General features: G+C 48.9%; 1 protein-coding gene across 2 annotated transcripts in view; it reads left to right on the forward strand.

Moving 5' to 3' along the window:
• The window catches only part of dnajc4 (DnaJ (Hsp40) homolog, subfamily C, member 4), an 85,230-nt gene that overhangs the window by 24,689 nt on the left and 36,859 nt on the right, over window positions 1-23,682 (forward strand). For both annotated transcript variants that reach the window (XM_048525221.2, XM_048525219.2), the window contains one exon: window positions 12,438-12,667. In XM_048525221.2, the coding sequence (XP_048381178.1) occupies window positions 12,438-12,667 (230 nt within the window). The remainder of the gene's footprint in view (window positions 1-12,437; window positions 12,668-23,682) is intronic.

Consider the following 23,682-nt stretch of genomic DNA (forward strand, 5'->3'; position numbering starts at 1 on the left):
CTTTGCAACAAAAGCACACCAAAGAGAAATGCACACGCGGGGAGGTAGTGGCAGAGTGGTAATGCTGCTAGCTGTCTAGTGGCAAGGTCCCAGGTAGCTATCAAATCACATTCCACACTGACAGATGGCTGAATTCAAATTGACCAAATTTAGAGCCTGGAATTAAAGAAAGGTAGTGCAATCACAGCATGATAACTGCTGTCGATTGTAATTGAAACCAATTTAGTTCACCAGTGTCCTTTTAAACAGTGATATCTGCTGCCCTTACCTGTTCTGAGCCCACATTCTGACTCCAGATGGACAGCAATGAGCGTAACCACTTCCTGAAATGAGACTAGCAAGCTGTCTGCATGGGCAACCAATGCTACCTTCGCTGGTGAGGCGCACGTCCCTCGAATTTTTAAGATACAAATCAGGCAGTGATGTTTGGTGCCCCTCCCAGGGCCAATCTGAGAGGATGGCGCCCAGAAATGGATGGCGTCAGGGCATTGCAGACTCAAGCCAGCCCTTGGTTGGTGCTTTCGCACCACGCAGAATGTCTGCTGAGCCCCTGTGCTTGTGGCATGGAGTTTCTGCAGGCTTGATCCGAATGCATCTGTTAATCAGTTGGCTCAACAGGGAGCTGCAAAATGTAAAAATGACTGTGTTTACACACTGTGTAATAACTCTGCTCATTCCTGATAAAGGCTGAACTCATTTGCCGAGGAATGTTATGGTTGGATTGGGTCTGCTGCTGAACCCCAGATTAAAATAAAACAAAACAGTCAATTTGCAGATCTCTCTCTCTCTCTCTCTCTCTCTCGCTGTCTCGCTCTCTCTCTCCCTCTCTCTCACTTGCTCTCTCTCTGTATCTCTGTTCCGGTCCCTTCCATCCAGCATCGCTCAGTGTAAACAGCAAATGTGTGCTCCAGCCATTGAGATGTTTATATTTTCTTGCTTGGGTGACAAGGATGGCTTTGGTGAGCTTCTGAATTAGAAGCAAAATATGCTGCAGGGATCATGAATTCTGTATGGCTAAAATGAACTGGAGTAAAAGGGCTTGGGCTGCACTGGAAATAGAAGCAAGAGAAGGCTATTCAACCCCTCAATTCAACTTGTCCATGGCTGACCTACCTCAGCCCCATTTTTCTGTACTATTCCTCAATATCTTCGTTATCAAGAAACCTGTCAATCTGTGTTGACCATTCTCAATGACTGAACCTCCGCTGCCTTCTGAAGGAGAGAAATTCAATGTTTTTTTTTCTTTATTTATTCATGGGGTTGAGGGTGTCACTGGCCAGGCCAGCATTTATTACCCCATCCTTAATAGCTCAGAGGGCAGCTAAGGGTCAGCACATTGCTGTTGTTCTAGAGTCTCAAGTAGGCCCAGACCAGGGAAGAATGGCAGTTTCCTTCCCTAAAGGACGTTAGTGATCCGATGGGTTTTTGCCTGACAATCCACAATGGATTCGTGGCCGTCATTAGATTCTTAATTTCAGATATTTTTTGAATTCAAATTGCACGACCTGCCATTGCAGGATTCAAACTCGGGTCCTCAGAACATTGTCTGGGTCTCTGGATTAACAGCCCAGCCATAATACCGCTAGGCCATCGCCTCCTGACCCCCTCTGAATTCCCCACCCTGTGAAGAAATTCATCCTCCTCACAGTCCAAAATGCCCGACCCACCTGCTGAGTGAAAAATTCTCTTCCATTCTCCTCTTTTCCTCCTAACTCTTAGCTTAAATCTATTCTTGGTTTCTTTTATCCATTTGTGGGATGGGGCATTGCTGGCTGCCCAGCATTTTTTGGCCGTCCCTAGTTGCCCTTGAGAAGGTGGTGGTGAGCTGCATCTTGACACCTTGGCAGATGGTAACATGTACCTTCAGGCCCACTCTGTCAAAGTATCTCATAATCTTAGACATCTCCTTCAGGTTGATTCTGCGGTTACTATATCTGGGATTCTCTGCAAAAGTCTTTTTGTTTCTCTATCAGTTTCCACGGCCTCGGACTGGGAAATGATCAAGAGACCAGAATTAGAGGAGCACAGAGTTCTCGGAGGTTTGTAAGGACTAGAGGAGGTGATAGAGATAGGGAGGGCTGGAGGAGGTGACAGGGGTAGGGAGCAGGTGTAGGACCTGGAGGAGGTGACAGATAGGGAGAGCTGTAGAGGCTGGAGGAGATGACTGAGATAGGGAACAGTGAAGAGGCTGGAGGAGGTGACAGAAATAGTGAGGGATGTAGGGATGGAGGAGGTTACAGAGACAGGGAGGGGGTGTAGGGCCTGGAGGAGGTGACAGAGATAGGGAGGGAGTATAGAGGCAAGAGGAGCTGACAGAGATGGGGAAGGAGTATAGAGGCAGGAGGAGGTGACAGATAGGGAGGGGTGTAGGGGCTGGAGGGGGTGTCAGTGTTAGGGAGGGGTGGAGGGGGTGACAGTAAAAGGAAGCGATGTATGGGGCTGGTGGAGGTGACAGATACAGGGAGGAGTCATCTCCTCCAGCCTCTACAGCTCTCCCTATCTGTCACCTCCTCCAGGTCCTACACCTGCTCCCTACCCCTGTCACCTCCTCCAGCCCTCCCTATCTCTATCACCTCCTCTAGTCCTTACAAACCTCCGAGAAGGGCTGGAGGTGGTAGCCTGTTGGCTGAAAGTATGTCGTAGAAATCAGGAAAGTGAGAGAGTTGGGGCCCCTTTGCTTTGGGCCAGCGTTTGGAAGGGAGGGTTCTGGATGGAACCCGTGCTGAGAGTGTTGTGGCTGCAATTGCCAAGAAAGATGCCTACAGAGCCACCCCTCCTTCCTGTATATAAAGGGTGGAGAATGGTAGTTGGACACTCTTGCCTGGAAGGTGACTGCTGGGGGCTATGGGTGTGGGTGAAGGTTGTGTGCAGATTTGTGTTGGCATGTCCATAGTGCTGGCACACAGTTGTTCACCCTAAAGTATCCTTAGGCAATGCACCATAGGGATGTCTGTGCGGCAAATCCCCCAACTGGGCGTGACAGCTCATGATCTTGGATTCCTCTGAAACGCTGACTTCCCCAGCTCCCACCCCCCACCCCTGCCGGCCGACTGTATGCACGAGAGCAAATCTGTCAGAGCAGGCCGGGCATGTTGTGAAACCTTATCTGAGGCTCCTTTGAAATGGTCATTTGGGAGATTCAGCGTGGGGATGGGGGAGCATTGTTGCAGCTCCCGGCACCTCCCTGTGGGCTCCTGATCAGCAGCCACAGATAGCGGCACTCAGCGCTGCCTTGTCACTGCGCCAATCACCCCGGCTCCTTTCAGCAGCGAGCGTTTATTGTTCGCCCAGTGACGGACGGCAGAAACATGCCCCCCGCCCCCCACTACAGAAGCCACATTCCCCAGCGCTTTGTATGGGAGTGTAATGAAGTACATCCACGGTGTTGACACACCAACCCCAAACAACAGCAGAAGGGCTTTCACAGCCCGCGTCGTGCTTCATGTCCCTTCAACGGGATGGAATTCCTGCACTGAAAGGATTGTTCTCCATTCAGGCCAAGTGTCATTTAACCCTTTAAGGGAATGAGCCCCTCTCCCACTTTTCCCAGGCTGCGGGGGGTGGAGGGGGGGAGAATGAATGTGAACAAGTTCCCGCAGGAACCTCCTACATCCAGCCATCGATCAGCTTTGAGCTCTTCAATACAAGATAGTCACCCATACCATCATCGATACCTGCCTGCCACCGAGTAATCCAGTTGAGGGGAAATGTCACCACTACCCAGCCCCAAAGAGAGCTGGGTGGGGGGGTGGTCATAGTGGGACTCAGTCCCTCAAGGAATGGTTAGAGTGAAGGAGGGGGGTGGGGGGGCAAGCTGGATAAACACACAAGGGAGAAAGGAACAGGCCGCTACATTAGCAAGGTAGAACAAGCAGGACTTGTGGTTAACGGTGTTGCCATGGTGGTGGTCACTGGGCTCCTAGCCCACAGGCCCAGGTCAAGTCCGTGGGACCATGAGTTCGAATCCCACTTCAGCAACGGGAGGAATATAAATTCGGCCAAGAGTGTTGGCAGTGGCCGAGAGGCTTTATCGCTAGACTATTAATTCAGTGACGCAGATAATTTTCTGGGGTCCTGGACTGTTGTGAAATCAGTGAAAAATAATTAGAATGAAGAGTTGAATGATGACTGTGAAACCCTTGATGATTGTTGGGAACCATTACATTGAACCATCTGGTTCACAGACATCATTTTGGGAAAGGAACAGCCATACTTACCTGGTCTCGCTTAAATATGACTTCAGGCCCACAGAAAGGAGGTTGACTCTTAACAGCCCTCTGAGAAATTAGGGATAGGCAATAAATGCTGGCACACCCAGCGATACCCATGCCCTGCGAATGAATACAAATAAAGAAATCAGGAATTGAAAGCTAGTCTTAGTGGCAGTGACCATGAAACTGGCAATCGAACATGGTGAAACCCCATCTGCTTCACTAATGCAGTTTAGGGAGGGAAGTCTGCAGTCCTTACCTGGTCTGGGTCTACACGTGACTCCAAACCCCACAGCCATGTGATTGACACTTAACTGCCTTCTGAACTGACCCGATGAGCCACTCAGCCTGAGGGGCAGTTAGGGATAGGTGATGTTGCTGGGCTTTACCATTAAAGACTCAAAAAGAAGAAATCACCCTTGGAGAGAATGGGCCAGGCAGAAAGAAAGACTTGCATTTCTCTAGCGCCTTATCACCACCTTTAGGCATTCCCAGAGTGCTTTATCAGCTGAAGGAGTGCATCTGAATTGGGAAGTCGACTCATACACAGCAAGCTCCCACAAGCAGCTGCATTATAAGGACCCAGATCATCCCGTTTTAAGTGTCAGTTCAACGATAAGGCTTGGACTCAGGAGAAGAGGCACCCTCCCCACCCCCAGTTCATGCTCATATGAAAGGCTGAGCCCTCTGACACTGCTGCACTCCTTAAGCGCTAGCACCACAGGTTCTTGTGAGACCACTAACAGGCCTGAACAATGCAGCATGGTAACCTGTTCAAAGAAAAAGAGGGTTTTTTATTTGTTGTTTTTCCTATGGCTGATGGTTCCTTTGTATTTGACAATCTGCGTGTATATCAGCAAAAACGTGACAGCTGCCTGTGTGCAGGCTGCTTCAGTCAGGGTTGATGGCTGACAATGATATAGGTCGAGAGGCTTTGGTGGGATTTTGGGGCCTCGTCAGACTCGTGTGCGCGCACACGTACACACACAGGGAGTGTCTGAAGCAATTTGCTGAACTCCGTGAGGGAATGTAGGGGGCAACCAGTTGGACAAGGATTCTTCATCAAGAGAAGATGACCAGCTCTCAAATCTTTGGGAAATTAATTAATCTGCTGGCCAAGTTTGGCTCCATTACTCCTCCTCAGCCATTTGTGATGACCTGAGCAATCCTTCCCCCACAGAAATAAAGCAGTTGACCCAAAGGAGTGTTAATCAAAGAGATGTTCTCTGAAAGCTGTAAATTAGCGATGGAGTTTTCTCTGTAGCAGTGAGTGTGGGGCCGTGCTGTGCGGAAGCAGCTAATTTAGTAGATGGTCAGTTTCTGGGCTGCATGTTTTCAGCTACAACTCCTCCTCTCTCTGCCTCGTCCAAAGTTGGGTTCACTGTTAGGCAGATCTGTCTGAGTTTAGTGGATGGGAAATGGGGTGTAAAGAGATTTGAGTACAAAAGTCTGGCTGACACTGATAAGTGCTGGTTGCCAACGCTAAGGAAGGGCATTCGTGTGTCGGAATGTGTGTGTGTGTGTGTGTGTGTGTGAGAGAGAAAATGTGAGTGGTGTTTTTGTGAGAGGGAGGGAGTGTGTGTTTGTGAGAGTGTATGTGAGTGAATCTACAGAGTGAGAGTGAGACCGTCAGCACATGTGAGTCCTAGAGTTTTGTTTCGATTTCAGCACGGCAGTTAAGCCCCAGGTGGAGGGAGGAAACGTTTCAGGGATACCCTCAGGGTCTCACTGGGGAGGTGCAGCATTCCCACAGACATCTGGGAATGACTGGCCCAAAACCATCCAAAGTGGAGGAGGAGCGTCCAGGAAGGCGTTGAACACCTTGAGAGTTGCCGTTGGGCAGAAGGTGGATGCCAGGCAAAAGGAGCATCCTGTTGCACCAACTTCCTGTGACCACCACCTGCCCCAAGTGTAACTGAGCCTGCAGTAGCTGTATCGGTCTATACAGCCACCTATGGACTCCGAGTGGAAGATAATTGGTCTGTGAGGGATTGCCTTTGATGATGATGTTCCTGGAGTGAGCCAAGTGCGTGCCAATGAGAGAGTGAATATGCATGTACACCTGCAAGTCTGTATGTTTGCGTACTAGTGTCTGTTTTAGTGCATACTGACAGTGGAATCAAGCGGGCTAAGAGGTTAATGAACAAAAGGGGCTGGGACATCAAGGTGTACAGCTGGATGACCACAGCAGGCCAAGCAACATCATAGGAGAAGGAAGGCTGACGTTTCAGGCATAGACATCTTGGCTTCATAAACAGTGGCACTGAATCTGCAGAACACCCTTCTTCGGTCCTAATGGGAGAATTGTGTGTGTGTGTGTGTGTGTGTTCACCACTCTTCAGAAAGGAGAGAATGAGGAGGAAGTTTAAACAAAAACATCCCAGGGACGAGGGATTTTAGCAACAAGGTGGGGTTGGCAAAGCTGGGGTTGTTATCCTTGGAGCGAAGGAGGTGGAGGTGGACAAAATGACGACAGCTTTAGATAAGGTTGGGAAAGAGAAGCTGGTCATGTTGGCTTGTGGTACAAGGAGTGGGTCAGCAAAGTGACACAGTTTGAAGTGTTTGGCGTTGAGCTGGAGCTCCCTGTCCGTAAGGTGGGAGGTGTAAGTGGGGACAAAGAATGATTGGAAAAAGGACAGGCACATGAGAGCGATGTAGAGCCGTTGAAGTGGGAGGGGGAGATGCAGAATGGAATTGCTTGGACACAGAGAGCTGGTATATGCTCAGTGGGCCAAATGGCCCTCCCTTTTTGTGGTAATTCTACCTCTTAAACCCACCCTGCATCATCCTGTGCCTGAAACATTGAGGCTCGCCCAGAGAGTTTCAGGCCTGCATTGCTCCATCAGTGTTTCCAATGATGGGGGAACTGACAGAGGACCCTTAACAGCCACTCTCCCTGCTGGCTGGTAGGATTTGGCGTAGCTTTGCTCCTGTATTTTTCCGGTTCCTGGACTGTGCGACAATCAGCCCTGTTTGTCCTGTAATTATCTCTGGCATTTTGCTTTGGGTTGATGTGCCCAGCTTTTTTTAAAATTGCATTCCTCAAGTGTTGATTCAAAACAAGAGCGCGAGTTGCGCAACCAGGCCGCTCAGTGGGAAGCAGAAGGAGGGCCTGTTACCAGCAACGATTTAACCTTCTCCAGTCAGCATGTTTTAGCAGTGTTTGTTTAATCTCAACGCACTGCAGCGAGTGGAATTGAACAGGCCAAAGCCTTCAGTGCTTTCCCCTCCTTGCTCATTGGGACACTTACCCTGAGTGAACCCCTTGCTGTTGGTATTGTTGCGATGCTATGCCTTGCAGATGTTACATTTGAGTGTATAACTTAGGAGCAAGAGTAGGCCTCATCAAGCCTTCTCCTCTGCCTTTAGCAAAACCCATAAGGAATGGGAACAGAAATTTGGCCCTCCGAGTTGCTCCGCCATTCAATAGGATTTGTGGCTAAACTGCCATTCCTCATGTCCATTTTTCTGCTCTTTTCCGAAAACATTCCCTTTTCCGATCAAAAATTCATTCCTCTCAGTCTTAAAATACAGGGACACTGCCCCCACAGCTCTCTGGGGCAAGGAGTTCCTAAGACGCTCAGCCCTCACAGAGAAGAAATTCCTCCTCATGTCAGTCTGAAGTTGATGCGCCTTTCAGTAACATCACACTGCAAGTCAGCGTGGCTTCAATCCCACCTTCCCACCCACACCAGCGACTCTCCTCTTAGTCAAGAATCTGCTCAGACTGAGACGGGAGGTGAGGAGGATTTTCTTCCCACTGAATCTTTGGAATTCTCTACACCAGAGAGTCTAGAACATTGAATATATTCAAGGCTTTGAGATGGATGGACTTGCAGTGGACATGAAGTCATGGGTTGTTGATTAGGATGCGGAATATGGGGTTGGTGGAAGGGTCAAGGAGACTAATCAGTGGAGCTAATCAAATCAGCTGCGATCATGTTGATTGGTTACGCGCTGGAGGAGGTAATGACCCTTTGTCTCAGCCAGTGATCTTGCTGGCATTGCCTTGGCAGGGCTAGCTCCAATTCTGATTGCACTGTGGTATCCTGACTGTGTAATACTCCAGCTAGCGTTGTCAGTGCCAATGAAATGGCTGTTGTTTGTGCCAGAGTATGTGTGAGACTAATTATGTGTGTGTATTCATGTGCGTCTCTGTGTATGTACATGTGACTGTGTCTGTATTTGTGTGTGCTTGTGTATATTTGAGTGTCTGCGTGTATTTGGGTGTGTACCTATGTGTATGCGTATACTGAGTGGAATTGAACAGGCCAAAGCCTTCAGTGCTTTCCCCTCCTTGCTCATTGGGACACTTACCCTGAGTGAACCCCTTGCGTGACTGTATATTTGTGCGTGTAGTGCCTGTGTGCATGCATAGTGCCCATGCCTGTGTGACACTCAGCAGCAGTGTATACCATCTACAAGACACACTGTGGCCATCTCAGCAAGACGTCTTAGACAGCACTTTCCAAAACCACAACCTCTACTGTCTAGAAGGACGGGGCAGCACAGACATTGGAGAGACACCCCCTGCAAGTTCCCCTCCGAGGCATACACCAACCTGACTTGGTAATATATTGCTGTTCCTTCACTGTCATTGGATCAAATTCCTAGAACTCCGTCCCTGCTAGCATTGCGGATACTCCTACAGCACATGAACTGTAGCGGTTCAAGAAGGCAGTGTAACACCACCTTATCCAGGGGCAAGAAGGGATGAGCAATACATACTGGGCATAACCAGCTATGCTCTTGTCCCATAAATGAATTTTAAGAGCTGGCTTAATTTGATTCAAGTCTTCGTGGACATTTTGACTCCACATATAGTTACAGTGGCGAGCTTCCTTGAGGCTAGCTTGCTGCTACTGAGAGTGCAGAGGAGGCAGATTGTGGGTGTGTACCTGCAGGATGATGAGGCAACAGGCATGAAATGGAGTGGGGTGAAAGAGCACAGACTGCCTATAGAATCGGCCAGTCACAAAAGAAGCCCCACTTTAGCTGTGCCAGTTGAATTTCCACTACAAAATCAGCCCATTCTGCCCATCTACACCATATTTGTATTCTGTTAGATTCTTTCGCAGGATGTGGGTGTCACTGGCAGGGCTGACATTTATTGTCAGTCCCTAATTGCCCCATAGAAGGTGGCGCTGAGCTGCCTCCTTGAGCCCCTGCAGTCCTTACGCTGTACCTCCAACTACTTGAGTGTTATTGGAGCTGCACTTATTCAGGTAAGTGGGGAGTATTCCATTGTACTCATAACTTGTGCCTTGTTGATGGCAAATGGGCTTTGGCGGGAGTCAGGAGGTGAGTAACTCGCCACCAGATTCCCAACCTCTGACTTGCTTTCGTAGCCACTGTATTTATGTGGCTGGTGCAGGTCAGTTTCTAGTCAATGGTAACGCCCAGGTCAATGAATTCAGTGATGGCAATGCGATTTAAATCCCAAGCCCAAGCTTCATCCCAAACGCATTATCATCTTCCTCTCAAATCACACTATCCTTCTTTTACTTCCTCCCTCATCCCTTGAAATGTATTGATACTATTCCCCTCGACCACACCCTGTAGAGCAAGTTCCACGTTCTCCTCACTCTCTGGGGAGAGATGTTTCTCCTGAATTCGCCAAGTGGAGTTGTGTGGCCATCTCGCACACTAGTGACTGGCACAGTAGGTCCGTTCTCTCTGCGTTCTCCCCCTCCTTCCCCAGAGACTTCACCGCTGAGCTGAAGAGAGACAATTTGCATTTCAGGAAATTTGGCCAGCTGGCTGATTCAGACGGGAAGCGTACTCTCCCACTGTTTTGACAATATAGTGAAAGACCCAAATATTTATCTGCTGTAGTGAAGTGACCAGCAGATACTTTGGATCTGTTTTCTCTGTCAGTCATGTTGCCAGGGTTCTCACTGCGTAGCAGGGGGTGTTTTGAGCTTGTGGACGGGGCAGTGCCTTTGCCATGCTGGGTCTTGGCCTCCCCTCCCCCGCCCACACCTTGTCAATTACAATTAGTCTGATATTGGTGGCCTGAGGCTTGAAGCTCCCCAAACGTTTCTGTCACCTTTCTCCTCCTCTTGCATGCTCCATAAAACCACACTGTTTGACTGAGCTTTTTTTCCCTGCTATCGTCTTGTGTGGTTCAGAGAGCACTGTTGTGGTTAACACATGGCCCCACGATCACTGACCGTTTCAACTCTCAAGTCACCCAGAATTCTTTGGATCACATGGCAGGCGGCCACAGATTGCACTGCATTGGGAGGGGCATTTTTCTGGAGAAAGGTGTCAATATCTTTGCCTCTCCTGACATTCCTCGTGAGATAGGGCTCATCATATGACTAGCAAACAGGCAGCATTCTGTGCATGACAGTTGCCAGGATTTGAGACTTTCCTCTTGCACTCGTCGGAACAAACACAAGTATGCCAAATTCCATACCATCTCAACAACTTGTCCTAGGGGAGAAAAGGCCTCTGGCTGGTAAGCAAACTCTGGCTGAGGCAAGACCCTGACCAATCAGAGTCACTCTGGCCTCTCTGAGAATGCACACACACAGTTAACCGTCCCAGCTAGAGCTCTGTCTCATTTCACATGCTATGGAAATTGGTGTGCCCATGTCTGTTTCTTGCACCCTGGTCCAAGACGAAAATCTCTGATTGTTTGTCTCCCTTTTAGTCATGCTGAAGCATTTCACTGGTTGGAAAATGTTGTGGGAGTGTCCTAAGGTCAGGAAAGGTCTTTATAAATGCAGAAAGTTTTTTAATTGCTGCAACAGAAAGTAGGAGCATAAATTGGCCACTCAGTCCTTCGAGGCTGCAACCCCATTCAATACAATCATGGCAAATCATCCAACTCAGTCCCCCTTCCTGTTTCCTTCCCCATTTAGTTTGATCGCTTTAGCCCTAAGAATCATATCTAATTCCTTGAAAACGTTCAATGTTTTGGCCTCAACCACTTTCTGTGGCAGAGAATCTCACAGGCTTCCCGCTGTCTGGATGAAGGCATTCCTGTTCATCTCAGTCCTAAGTGGCCTACCCCCATACCCTTAGACAGTGTCCCCTGATACAGCACAGTGACTCATTGGTTAGCCCTGCTGCCTCACAGCCCCAGGGACCCAAGTTCAACCTACCCTTAGGCGTGTGGAGTTTGCATATTCTCCCTGTGTCTGTGTGGGTTTCCTCCAGGTGCTCTAGTTTCCTCCCACAGCCCAAAGATTTGCAGGTTAGGGTGGACTGGCCATGCTAAATTTCCCATTGTCTCTAGGGATGTGCAATTTGGGTTGGTTAGCCCTGGTAAAAATCCCAAGTGGCTTTACAGGGAAGGGGTGGGGGTGGGTTGGGCCTGCCACCCACTGGAACTTTAAGGCATGTACCCTTGTGCCTGCCTGCTATTTACCCTGGGGGAGGGAGGAAGTGGTGGGTTGGGCTTCTTTGAAAGTCTGATCTCTGGACTAAAACACAGCAGCCATTTTATAGTTGGCAAGCTCGTGAAATGGTGTCAGAAGGTGTGTGGTGCGGAAAATTAAAAATAGGGTCCTTGGGTAGTGTTGAAGAACAGAGAGATCTAGGGTACATAATTGTTTGAAGTTTGTGTCACATATAAACAGAGGAGTTAAGAAGGCATTCAGCACGCTTGCCTTCATTGCTGAGACGGAGTTAGGATGTGATGTTGAGGTTATACCAGACGTTGGTGAGGCTTCTTCTGGAGTACAGTGTGCAGTTCTGGCCTCCCTGTTATAGGACCATTATTGTTAAATTGGAGAGGGTTCAGAAAAGATTTACCAGGCTGTTGCCATGAATGGAGTGTGTGACTTGTAAAGAGAGGCTGGGTAGGCTGGGACTTCTTTCACTGGAGTATAGGAGGTTGAGAGGTGACCTTGTAGAGGGGCATGGATAAGGTAAATGGCATTTCCTTAGGCTGGGGAATTTCAAGGTTAAGGGGTATATTTTTAAGATGAAGGGAGAAAGATTTTAAAAAAAGACATGGGGACAATGTTTTTTTACACAGTGCACGGTTTGTGTGTGGAATGAACTTCCAGAGGAATTGGCGGATGTGGGTACAGTTGCAGTGTTTAAAAGACATTTGGATAAGTAAGTGAGTAAGAAATGTTTGGAGGAATATGGGCCAAGCGCAGGGAGGTGTGAGTACTTTTGTTTGGGATTATGGCCTGCTTGGATCAAAGGGTCTGTTTCCATGCTGTATGACTCTGTGACTAACTGTGTGAAATGGCGTTGACTCCTCAGCTCCATCCTGACATCGATGTGTCCAACCCAGAGCTGCACAGCCGGTTTGTACGCCTGAACGAGGCCTACAGTGTGCTGAGCAAGCCCAACAGCCGCCGGGAATATGACAGGAGGCTGAGACTCCAACGCCACGGCCCCCCTGGAGGAGCACTTGGCAACCCTGTGGGGAGCAGCGGTAACCACGGGGACCCGTTCTTCTACAATTGTGTGAACCCAGCACCACGCTACAGGTAAGTGCCCCAGCTCATAGTAGTCCGCCCTCCACAAGGTAGGGAGGCTGATGGGTTAATTGGTTGTGGCGGGGAGGAGTGTGAAATAGATGAAGAGTGTTCCCAAAGTTAGCCTCCTTAAGGTACAGGTATCGTCAACGGTCAGGTAGGTACCTCATTTGCTTCTGGGTCACAGTGGGCTATTCAGTCCATCGAGTCTGCTCTGTCATCCAATGAAATGATCTCTGGTCTGATCATCCTCAACTGCACTCCCCTGCCTTTCTCCCATAAACCCTTGATTCTCTTCCTGATTCTCTCTCTCTCTCGGCCTTGAGCATACCCAGTGACCCAGCCCCCAACAGCCTTCTGTGGTAAAGGATTTCACAGAAACATCACTTCCCGGAGAGAAGAAATTCCTCTTCACCTCTGCCCCAACAGGGCATCCCCTCGTTCTGAGATTCTGTGCCCTTGACCCTAGACTCTCCCACAAGGAGAAAATCTCTCCACAGCTAGGTAAGGCAGAGGAAAGCTGGTTTCCTACAGTGCCAGGACACATTCGAGGATGTAGTCAAGAGGTGGAGGGTGGAGGTGGTGGTGGGGGAAGAACGTTTTGACACAGTGAGTGATGTGACCCGGAGCATGCTGCCCAAAGTTGGGCGGGTGGGCGGGGGAGCAGGGGCAGATGTTGGACACCAAGTAATTTTGGAAGGACCTTGGCAAGGCACCTAAGTGCAGCGAACCTGGAGCGTGGACAAGGCGAGAGTGGAGGAGTGAGTTAATGCTCAGCAGAGAGCCGCATGGGCTCAGTGGGCTGAAAAGCCACCTCCTGTACTGTGATGACAACCTCTCGATCACAAAAGCCCAGTTTGTTGCCAGGAGGTCTGCTTTAAGCTGAATGCCGATCTTAGAGTGCTCTGAGCGGGATTCAAGCTCAGCGCGCTGGGATTGAGAGCCCAGGCCTCTGGACTGCTGGCCCTTTAAAACTATTCACGAGCTACATTGCCGTAATAAATCACCTCTAACTCCTTTACAAACTTGTGCCAGAGAAACAATACTGGATGTGAATGTGTGGCGTGATGTGCCACAGTGAATCACTCTGGGCTATTTAGTCGGATGCAGGGACATGCTGGTGTCTCTAACTGTCGAAATCAAAGCTTAGTGTCTTCGAAGTGCTCGAATTGAGAGATTGCCTAGTCACAGGTCTGCTGTTCACTCGAAGGAGTGAGTTCTGGCCAGTCTCAGCCAGCTTTCAGCCTGCCCCCACCTTTGCCTCATTCACATGTGGCTGGGATTGAAGATGACTGCAGTAAAACCATCAACACCCACAAGCCCTTATCTGTTCGATTTTGGTGGCTGCCCACATGTTCAGTTGTACCTGGCTGCCACTGAATTCAGTATCGTCCTGTCAGCTTCCTCAACCCCGATCGCCAACCTGTTTTGGATGAGACTTGTCTGAGAAGCCCCTCGGCCTCCTTTGCCACTCCTTCCCCCGCCCCCACCCCCACCCCAAATCAGGATTCAGATCCACCTTTCAGACCTGAAACCTTCTCTCCAGAAAAGAGAAGGCAGAGGTGTGGCTGGAGCAGGAGGGTGTGTAGGGACAGTCAGGGTGAAGTGTGGGGACTGGCCGGGTCTATTTTGGGAATGGTCAGGGTGGAGTGTGAGGATGGTCAGGGGGGAGAAGGAAGTGGGGGGAATGTAGGGCACATTCCCACAGGGTGGGGGTGTAATGTGGGGCACACTCCCGCAGGGCGTGGGGGTTAATGTGGGGCACACTCCCGCAGGGCGTGGGGGTTAATGTGGGGCACACTCCTGCAGGGCATGGGGGTTAATGTGGGGCTCGCTCCCGCAGGGCGTGGGGGTTAATGTGGGGCTCGCTCCCGCAGGGCGTGGGGGTTAATGTGGGGCTCGCTCCCGCAGGGCGTGGGGGTTAATGTGGGGCTCGCTCCCGCAGGGCGTGGGGGTTAATGTGGGGCTCGCTCCCGCAGGGCGTGGGGGTTAATGTGGGGCTCGCTCCCACAGGGCGAGGAAGGGAACTGTGGGAAAGGTGGGTAGGGAGTGTGCAATTTGCTCCCATAGGGACGAATTGAGGTGAATTGTATCAATTCAGTTCATGAGGAAACTGGTAAACATTCGAGGGAGTAAGGAATACAGAGTCATAGGGGCATGATGGGGAAACAGGTGGAGGCTCCTGTGAAAAGGACACGGTCTTGGCTTGTACAGAAACACTCACAGTGTCGGTTTGTTTAATTTAACGGTGCTCGCAGTCTGGGCCTGAGCTGTCCAGCCGGGGAAGGCTGGCGCGTGTTTGCGTTTCCAAGGGACGGCAATGGAAGAAACTGTTGAAAACGGACACACGAAACCAGCTCAGCAGTCCAAGGTACAGAATGAGCAGGGAGCAGCCGAGCCGGATAAAGACTAGTCCCACGACCATCACTGAGGCACTGCTGCAGCTACAGTTACTGTCTCCACCCCAGCAGAGTTTAGACAGAAGCTCTGCTTCCCTATAATGGGGGGCAGCGGGGAGGTGAATGCACTCGGTGGCGACGGGCCCCTGGAATGCAGGCAATGACAAACACAAGCGGAGTTACTCCTGCCTGCTCCACACTCCTTCAGAACTGCGGCAAGGCTGGGAGCCATTTACAAGGGGACAGTAAACTTCAGTTCATTTACCTATCGTAGCAGGACACCAGTTGCGGGGGGTGGTCCGTTTCTCACACAGGGCAGTGCTTCCAGCTGCCTCTCTGCAGCCTGCTGCAAATCCCTCGGATTTCAAATCCAATGTTGCTGTTGCTTTTGTGCACCTTCGTTGCAGCTGTAACATTTTATTCCTCACTCTGTTCTATCCCATACGCCCTTTGTATGGGATCACCTGCCTATATTGCACACGAAACTAAACCATTCACTCTACCTAGGTACGTGTAACAATAATCAATCTAATCAAGCCCGCGACAGGCTGCAAAGTCATGTCACGGATCATTATCCCTCTTTTCATTTGCTTAGGCACCGTCATCATTTTAATAACCCACACACAGCAAGATCCCACAAGTGTCAACACAGTAAGCACCAGATACAGTCTTATTCCCATGAATAATGAAGAAAGAAAAACACCCACAGTGATGGGGTCACCTCAGAACTGCACTCTGTCAGGCGCAGTTGGGATGGGATGACCCTTCCTGTGACACCCATATCCCGTGATCGAATAAACAACAGGAAAGCAGTCTTTCCTTAAATTGCTCTGTCTTTTCTGCCTAACCTCCTCCAACTGTGCCCTCACTTTCCTGATCCTTCAGATAGGAACTAACACTCTGCAGCAGGCCATTCAGCCCATTTAGCCTGCCCCACCATTCAGTACCACATAGAAAATAGGTGCAGGAGTAGACCATTTGTCCCTTTAAGTATATAACACTGCTCAATATGATCAGGGCTCATCATACCACGTCAGTATCCCATTCCTGCTTCCTCTCCATACCCCTTGATCCTTTAGCCATAAGGGCCACATCCATGTCCAGCTTCCTCTTGAACATATCTAATGAACTGGCCACAGCAGCTTCCTGGGGGAGAGAGTTCCACAGGTTTCCATCTCTGAGTGAAGAAATTCTTCCTTATCTCAGTCCCTAATCCTAACCCTGACCCCTAATTCTGGATTTCCCCAACATTGGGGGCCTTCTTCCTGCATCTAGCCCATCCAGACTTTCATATGATTTTGAGATTCCACCTCCCCACTTCCATCAAACTCTTCTAAATTCCAGTAAGTACAAGCCGAGTTAATCCAGTCCTCCTTCAAAAGTCATTCCTGCCATCCTGGGAATCCATTGGGTGAACCTTCACTGGATTCCCTCAATAGCAAGAAAGCCCTTCCTCAGATTTTCATCACAGAATCATTGAATCTCGAGTGTGAAAAGAAGTCGTTTAGCCCATCAAGTCCATACTGACACTCTGAAGAGCAAGCCATTCTATCCCTTTAACCCTCTATTTCCCATGGCTAAGCCACCTAGCATGCACATCCCTAGATACAATGGGTTTTTAGTACAGTCAACCCATGCTAACATTCACATCTTTGGCCTGTGGGAGGAAACCGGAGCACCCAGAGGAAACCCATGAAGACATGGGAAAATAGGCAAACTCCGCACAGACAGTCGCCTGAGGGTAGGTTCAACCTGGGTCCCTGGGGCTGTGAGGCAGCAGTGCTGACCACTGAGCCACCATACCACCCGAAGGATACCAAAATCACTCACAATATCAAGGTGTGGCCTCGCCGCGGCCCTGTATGACTGCAGCAAGACATCCCTACTCCTATACTCATGGCTGATCAAACACTTCAGTTGATCAACCTGTGTTTGAAATGCTGAAAACATACCTTCCCTCAACCCTTCACAGCTAGTCTCTATCAGATTTCCTGGTTACCTTCTCTACTCTAGGGGACTAATCTTCAGGTTCGCCATAGCAATCCTTGACAGGGCTTGACAGATTGCGATTTAGAGAAGCCTGCCATTTTAAAATTTTTGAGAAGAACCTCCCAGTGCAAACTGTACTATCCCATATAATCCCCTCAATTGCTGCAGATACAACCCGTTCGTTCACCCAGGACAGCTTCAAACTCTAGGGAAATGTTAAATCCTCGGCTCAGTGCACAGAGCTGCTCTCTAATTGTCCAGAATTCAGTTTGCATTGTGTGGGGAGACAGAGGAAGGGGGCTAATCCTTGACCTGTATGATAACCAGTGGAAGCTGGACTCTTGTCGTGAGAGGGGCTGGGAAGTCATCTGAGGAAGACCCTCGACATACCTCCGGTCCCCATCTGAGAAAGTTAATCAGAATTGAGCAGTTACTAAACATTGTTCTCAGCACTGACCATGTTTGTTAACTGGTCCTTGTTCTCGAATCTGTTGGTACGCTTTTGTAATTTCTGCCTGACAGTAGAGGTTGGCAGAGATTATAACCGGGATGGGAGGGATTTTTGATGATATTGGCTGCTTGAGGAAGAAGAGGGGTTGTTGTGCCTTCTTGACCATTGCATCAACATGGTTGGTCCAGGACAGATTATTGGTAATCATCACTCCTAGGAACTTGACACTGTTGACCATCTCCATCGCAGCACAGTTGATGTAGTTAGGGGTGTGACCTCCTCCTTGCTTCCTGAAGCCTATGACCAGCCCTTTAGTTGTCCCAAGTCTGTAAAAACACTTGCCCAGACCCACTCCCTATCCTCTTACAAATTCTTCTCTCTTCAGATAACGATCCAATTCTCCACTTGCAAGCCTTGATTGACTCTCTCCGTTTCCCGAGCCTAACCACTTACTGTTTCACCTCATGCCACTTGGCATCCTCTCGTTCTCCATTCTATCAGCCAGTTAGGAATGTGCACTCCCTCTCGGCTCCCAGTCCCGGCCCCTCATGACGTTAGACAGGCCTCCTCTCGGTTGTACCCGATTTACTGCCCGGGAGGGAGCTAGCAGTGGCCCAGAGAGGGTGGTGCACTGAGTAAAGGTGGTATTCATGGACCTGGCTTCTTTCTGGCCTGCGCCTTCCCGTTCCTCCTGCATCCACAAAGCAAGACTCTGGAGGCTATGGCCTGCTGCAACTGACCCCCTGGGCACATCAGTGTCCACCAATCTTGGCATCTCGCTTGTGGGTGTCCTTGTCATAGAGGGATTGCCCCCTCCAGGTCATTGCCCAGCGGCCTGTTCACCGTGCAGTCATTATCCACCGGGCTGAGCCGGGGTGCAGACACCGTTGGCTGAGCAACAAGAGTTCACTGAATTAGCACGCTCCGTGACTTCCAAGTCAGTGACATCGTCCCGTCAAGGGAGACTGCGGATACATCGAGACAGTAATGGTGGAAACCTGTTCAGCCTTTCCTCCTATCTAACCACATGTTATATCCATTTTAAAGAGGACGTAAGGACTTCACAGAGGCTTATTGCTAGACTAAGTGAGCAAAGGTCTGTAGTATAATGTCGGAAAATGTGAAATTAACTGGATAAATGAAAAAGAAGCCTGTTAGCTAAATGATGAGAGGTTGCACAGCTCTGAGACACAGAGGGTGAATTATAAAAGTGAATATACAGATATCGCAGACACATCTAGGGATTCAGGCACCTAATTCTTTGCAAGTCTTATCTCTGGTGGTTAAGAAGACATTTAGCACGCTTGCCTTCATTGCTTAAACCTTTGATTATGGGAGTTTATACATTATGTTGAGGTTGTACAAGACATTATTGAGACCCTTTCTGGAGTACTGTGTCCAGTCCTGATCGCCAGTTGTAGGATGGATAGATGGGTGGCACTGTTGTTCAGTCATTAGCACTGCTGCCTCACAGCACTAGGAACCCAGGTTCAAATCCACCCTCAGGCATTGTCTGTGTGGAGTTTGCGCATTCTCCCCATGTCTGCATGGGTTTCCTCTGGGTGCACCGGTTACTTCCCACAGTCCAAAGGTATAAAGGTTAGGGTGGATTGGTTATGCTTAATTGGCCACAGTGTCCAGGGATGTGCAAGCTAGGACTAGCCATGGGATTTGCAGGGATAGAGTAGCAGATGGATCTGGGTGGGATGCTGTTTGGGGGGGTCAGTATGGACCTGATGGGTTGAATAGCCTGCTTCCACACAATAGGAATTCTATGATGATATTAAACTGTAGGATGTTCAGAAAAGATTTACCAGGATGTTGCTGGGAATGGAGGGTTTGAGTTCTAAAAATAGGCTGAGACTTTTTTCACTGGAGCGTAGGAGTTTGAGGGGTGACCTCATGGAGGTTTCTAAAATCAGGGGTATAGAAAAGAAGAATGGCCAAAGGTCTTTTCACTAAGGTGGAGGAGTTTGACATTGGAGGCATATTTTTAAGGTGAGTGGAGAAAGCTTTTAGAAAGACCAAAAGGGGCAACTTTTCTTTTTACACAGAGAGTGGTTCGTGTGTAGAATAAAGTTCCAGAGGAAGTGGTGGGTGTGGATACAGTTACAACATTTAAAAGACATTTGGATAATTATATGAATAGGAAAGGTTTGGAGGGTTATGGGCCAAGCGCAGGCAAGTGGGACTAGTTTAGTTTGGGAATGCGGTCGGCGTGGACTCGTTGGACCGAAGGGCCTGTTTCCGCGCTGTATGACTCTATAAATGTTAACATTTACTGTGAGGGGAATAGAATATCAAACTAGGGAGGTTATGCTTCAGTTATACAGGCCATTGGTGAGAGCACAGCTGGAGTAGTGTGAATAGTATTGGTCTCTGTATTTAAAGAAGAATGTAAATGCATCAGAGAGGTTTTACTCGACTGTAATGGACAAGTTGTCTCACGAGATATGGTTGGACTGGCTAGGCTTGAATCTGCTTTAGTTTAGTAGGTTAAGAGGTGACTGGTTGAAATATAGAAAATCCCAAGAGGTCTTGACTGGTTGGATATAGGGAAGGTGTTTCTTTTTATGGGAAAGTCTAGAACTAGGGGTCACTGTTTAAAAATCAGGGTCTCCCATTTAAAACAGAGAGGATGGGAAAACATTCTCTCCAAGAATCGGGAACAACCTTCCTCAAAGGCAATGGAAGGAAAATCGAAACATTTTTAAGACAGAGGCAGATGGATTCTTGTAAAGCAAGGGGATAAAATGTTGTCTGGGTTGGTAAATCAGATCAGTCATGGGTCTTACTGAATGGTACAGCAAGCTTGAGGGGCAGAGCGGCCTTACTGTGCTCTTCATTTGAACATTTGTACAGTAGAGGAGTGCGCTGAGGAGACAGGCTTGCATTAATAGTGTGTCTGTAAAGCAGTAACGCTAATTCTAGACAATAAGGGGGTTTGTCTTGTCGTGAGAGAGATCAAGCAGTTTAGGCCTTTACTTCCTTGAGTTTAGAAGAATGAGAGCAGATCTAACGGAGACATGCAAGGTGCTAAAAGGGATTGACAAAGTGGATGTAGAGTGGATGTTTCTTCATGTTGGGCCATCTAGAATAAGTAGGGCTAGCAGAGTTAAAGTAGAAAGTTTAATCCAGACCTAACCTCTAACTCTAACTGATTTTAAACCTTTTAAACTCGAACAAGTAGGAGGTAGCAGATTTAAAACAGAGGTGAGGAGGAACTACTTCTCTCAAAGGATCATAAATCTGTGGAATTCACTGTTCTCAGGACATTGAGGAGGAGAGATTTTTAATCAGTAAAAAGTTATGGGGAAGGGCAGGAAAGTGGACTTGAGGGCCGAGATGATACCAGCAACTTTCAAATTCAATGGCAGAGGACACTCAAAGGGGCTGAATGGCCTGCAGCTGCTCCTAGTTCTTCAGCTCTAACATCGCTGGTGTGAAAATGTTTTTGTTTCGCTGCTTAGTTTGGAAAGGGCTGAGTGCTGCACAAAAGGGCGAGATGGCAGCAAGAGCAAGCCTTTTCTCTGGGGGCCCCTGCCACTGTCAGAGGAATTCGGATCCACGCTTGACATGCCACTTCATCCACACCTTGTGTGCAAAGCGATCGGAACGCGCGGCTAGTGAAAGACGCGGCCTGGGCTTGCAGGCCCCCTGTCTATGCCAGTGAAGCGAGAAGCTTGCATTATAATCCCCAGTCAGCGTTATGAACAGAGAGGAAAAAAAAATAACCACCGTCCTTTCATCCCTTTCCTTCCACTTCATATCTACAATTCCCAGCCTGTCAGTTCGCCTGCATCTCATCATTGCACCAAGCTGACAGCTTCTATCCACTGCTGAGCATGTTTGAGCCCCACAGCAACATGGAGAGAAAGGCAGCGTCTCATCCATGGCAGCGGGGCTTGTGAATTGTTTCCCTGGAGCGGTGCTTTCGGGAGAAGACTCCCTTCTCGTTTGCAGCTCGCTGTGTCAGCAGCCCCCACCAGTTCCCCTGGGGTGGGGTTGTTGTCTGACTGTGTTTTCAGTCCTTTTTATTGCATTGTTCAATGGTGTGGTACTCCTCCCAACCCCACCCCCAACCTCTATGATGGAGCCTTGACACGTCTGCCGGAGGGTCAAGGTGTCATGGCCCAGTCCAGTTCACACTTCCTCACTTCTCAAGGTGGCTGAGTAAGGCCTCGGAGGCCACTGACAAGCCATTCAGTCCAACAACCCTGTCCCTTTTACGTAGGCCAATCCCAATCACCTGTTGTCGCTCACTCTGCATTCCTGAAACCTGGGGTATTGAAGGACTGTCTTATGAGGAAAGGTTGAGTTGGTTGGGCTTGTACTGATTGTGCCTGTGAACCTGTACTTATTTGAGACCTTAGTGAAACATGCAAGATTCTTAGAGGACTTGACAGAGGAGATGCTGAGAAGTTGTTTCCTCTTATGACAGAGTCTAGGACCAGAGGGCATCATCTGAAAGTAAGAGAATTGCCTATTGAAGATGGAGATGAGGTCAGTGAATCTGTGGAATTCTTTACTGCAGCAGGCTGTTGAGGCTAGGTCGTTAAGTATATTGATGACTGAGATTTTTAATTGGGAAGGGAATTAAGGGTTCGGAGGAAAAGATTGGAAAGTGGAGTTGAGGATGATCAGATCAGTCACGGTGCCATTTAATGATGGAATACCCTTCTCATGTGATGGAAACTCTGCCAATCCCACTGCTTGCGCCCCCCCCATGTAAATTCCTCACTGGCCTACTAAGCTGCCTTTCCTCACAGCCACACCATTAAAAAACAGCAAACCAAACACCAGAATTTACAGTGAGAGTGATAAACTATCAGGTCATAGAGACCTAGAATCGTAAGAGACCCTTTGGTCCATCATGTACACACTGGTCTTCAAACTCCTATTAACTCTAGTTCAATTATCTAGCACTTGGCTCATTGCTTTATATGCTATGCTACTCCAAGTCATCATTAAAATATTATGTTGCCAGCCTCCAACACCCTTTCAGGCAGTGAGTTCCAGATTCCTCTGGGTGAAAAAGATCCAGTCTCCTATAAATACCCCAAACCTCCTGTCCCTCACCTCCAGTCTATGCCCACAGATTATGGATCCCTATACTAAGGGGAAAGATTTCTTTCTACCTCTCCTACTTGCACCCCTCATACTTTTCTACACCTTTTTGTGGGGAGATCACCCTGAACCTGATTAAAACATTGCTTAGACTAGATCTAGATACTGCCTGCACTGTAACAGGGTGTATCAAGGCACAGGAGAGGATGCGGACAAGACTGAAGAGGAGAACTAACAGAGGAATGTGGGGACTGTAGAGCTGGGACTTGGAAAGAGAAGGCTGAGCAGTGACTCACTCATCTTCCTCTCGCCCATCCCTTCCTCCCACCCCAAGCCGCACCTCCATCTCCCACCTACTAACCTCATCCCACCTCCTTGACCTGTCCGTCTTCCCTGGACTGACCTATCCCCTCCCTACCTCCCCACCTATACTCTCCTCTCCACCTATCTTCTTTTCTCTCCATCTTCGGTCCGCCTCCCCCCTCTCCCTATTTATTCCAGAACCATCCCATCCCCCTCTCTGATGAAGGGTCTAGGCCCGAAACGTCAGATTTTGTGCTCCTGAGATGCTGCTGGGCCTGCTGTGTTCATCCAGCCTCACATTTTATTATCTGTGAAATTCTGGATGACTTTGATTGAGTGGAGACAGAGAGAATGTTTCTTCTCGTGGGGAGAAGCATCGGTAGAAGTTGTCAGTATGGAGCCGGCGTTGGAAAATCCAATTAGGAATTCAGGAGAACCGCCTTGACCCAGAGAGTAGGAAGAATTTGTGACTCACTCCTACAGGGAGTGGTCGAGGTGAGTAGGATTTAAAGGGGAAGCTGGATAACCATATGGGGAAGAAATGATAAGAGGTTTACAATGATAGATTCAGAGGAGGAAAGATAGAAGGAAGCTGGAGTGGAGGAGAAATACCAACTCCGATTGGTGGGCTGAAGGGCCTGATTCTATGTTGTATATCCCATTTCATTGTCTAACAGTGGAGGTGTTCTTAGGCTGGAGTCGTTCCTGTGAACACTGAACGATAGTGGCTGTTATACTACAGAATGAATTGAATCCAGGGAAGCTTAATGCTCACAAGTGAGAGTTTTAGGGATATGGTGTGTTTTAATCAGTGAAGC

Source organism: Stegostoma tigrinum, chromosome 42, assembly GCF_030684315.1.
Source record: "Stegostoma tigrinum isolate sSteTig4 chromosome 42, sSteTig4.hap1, whole genome shotgun sequence".
NCBI lineage: Eukaryota > Metazoa > Chordata > Chondrichthyes > Orectolobiformes > Stegostomatidae > Stegostoma > Stegostoma tigrinum.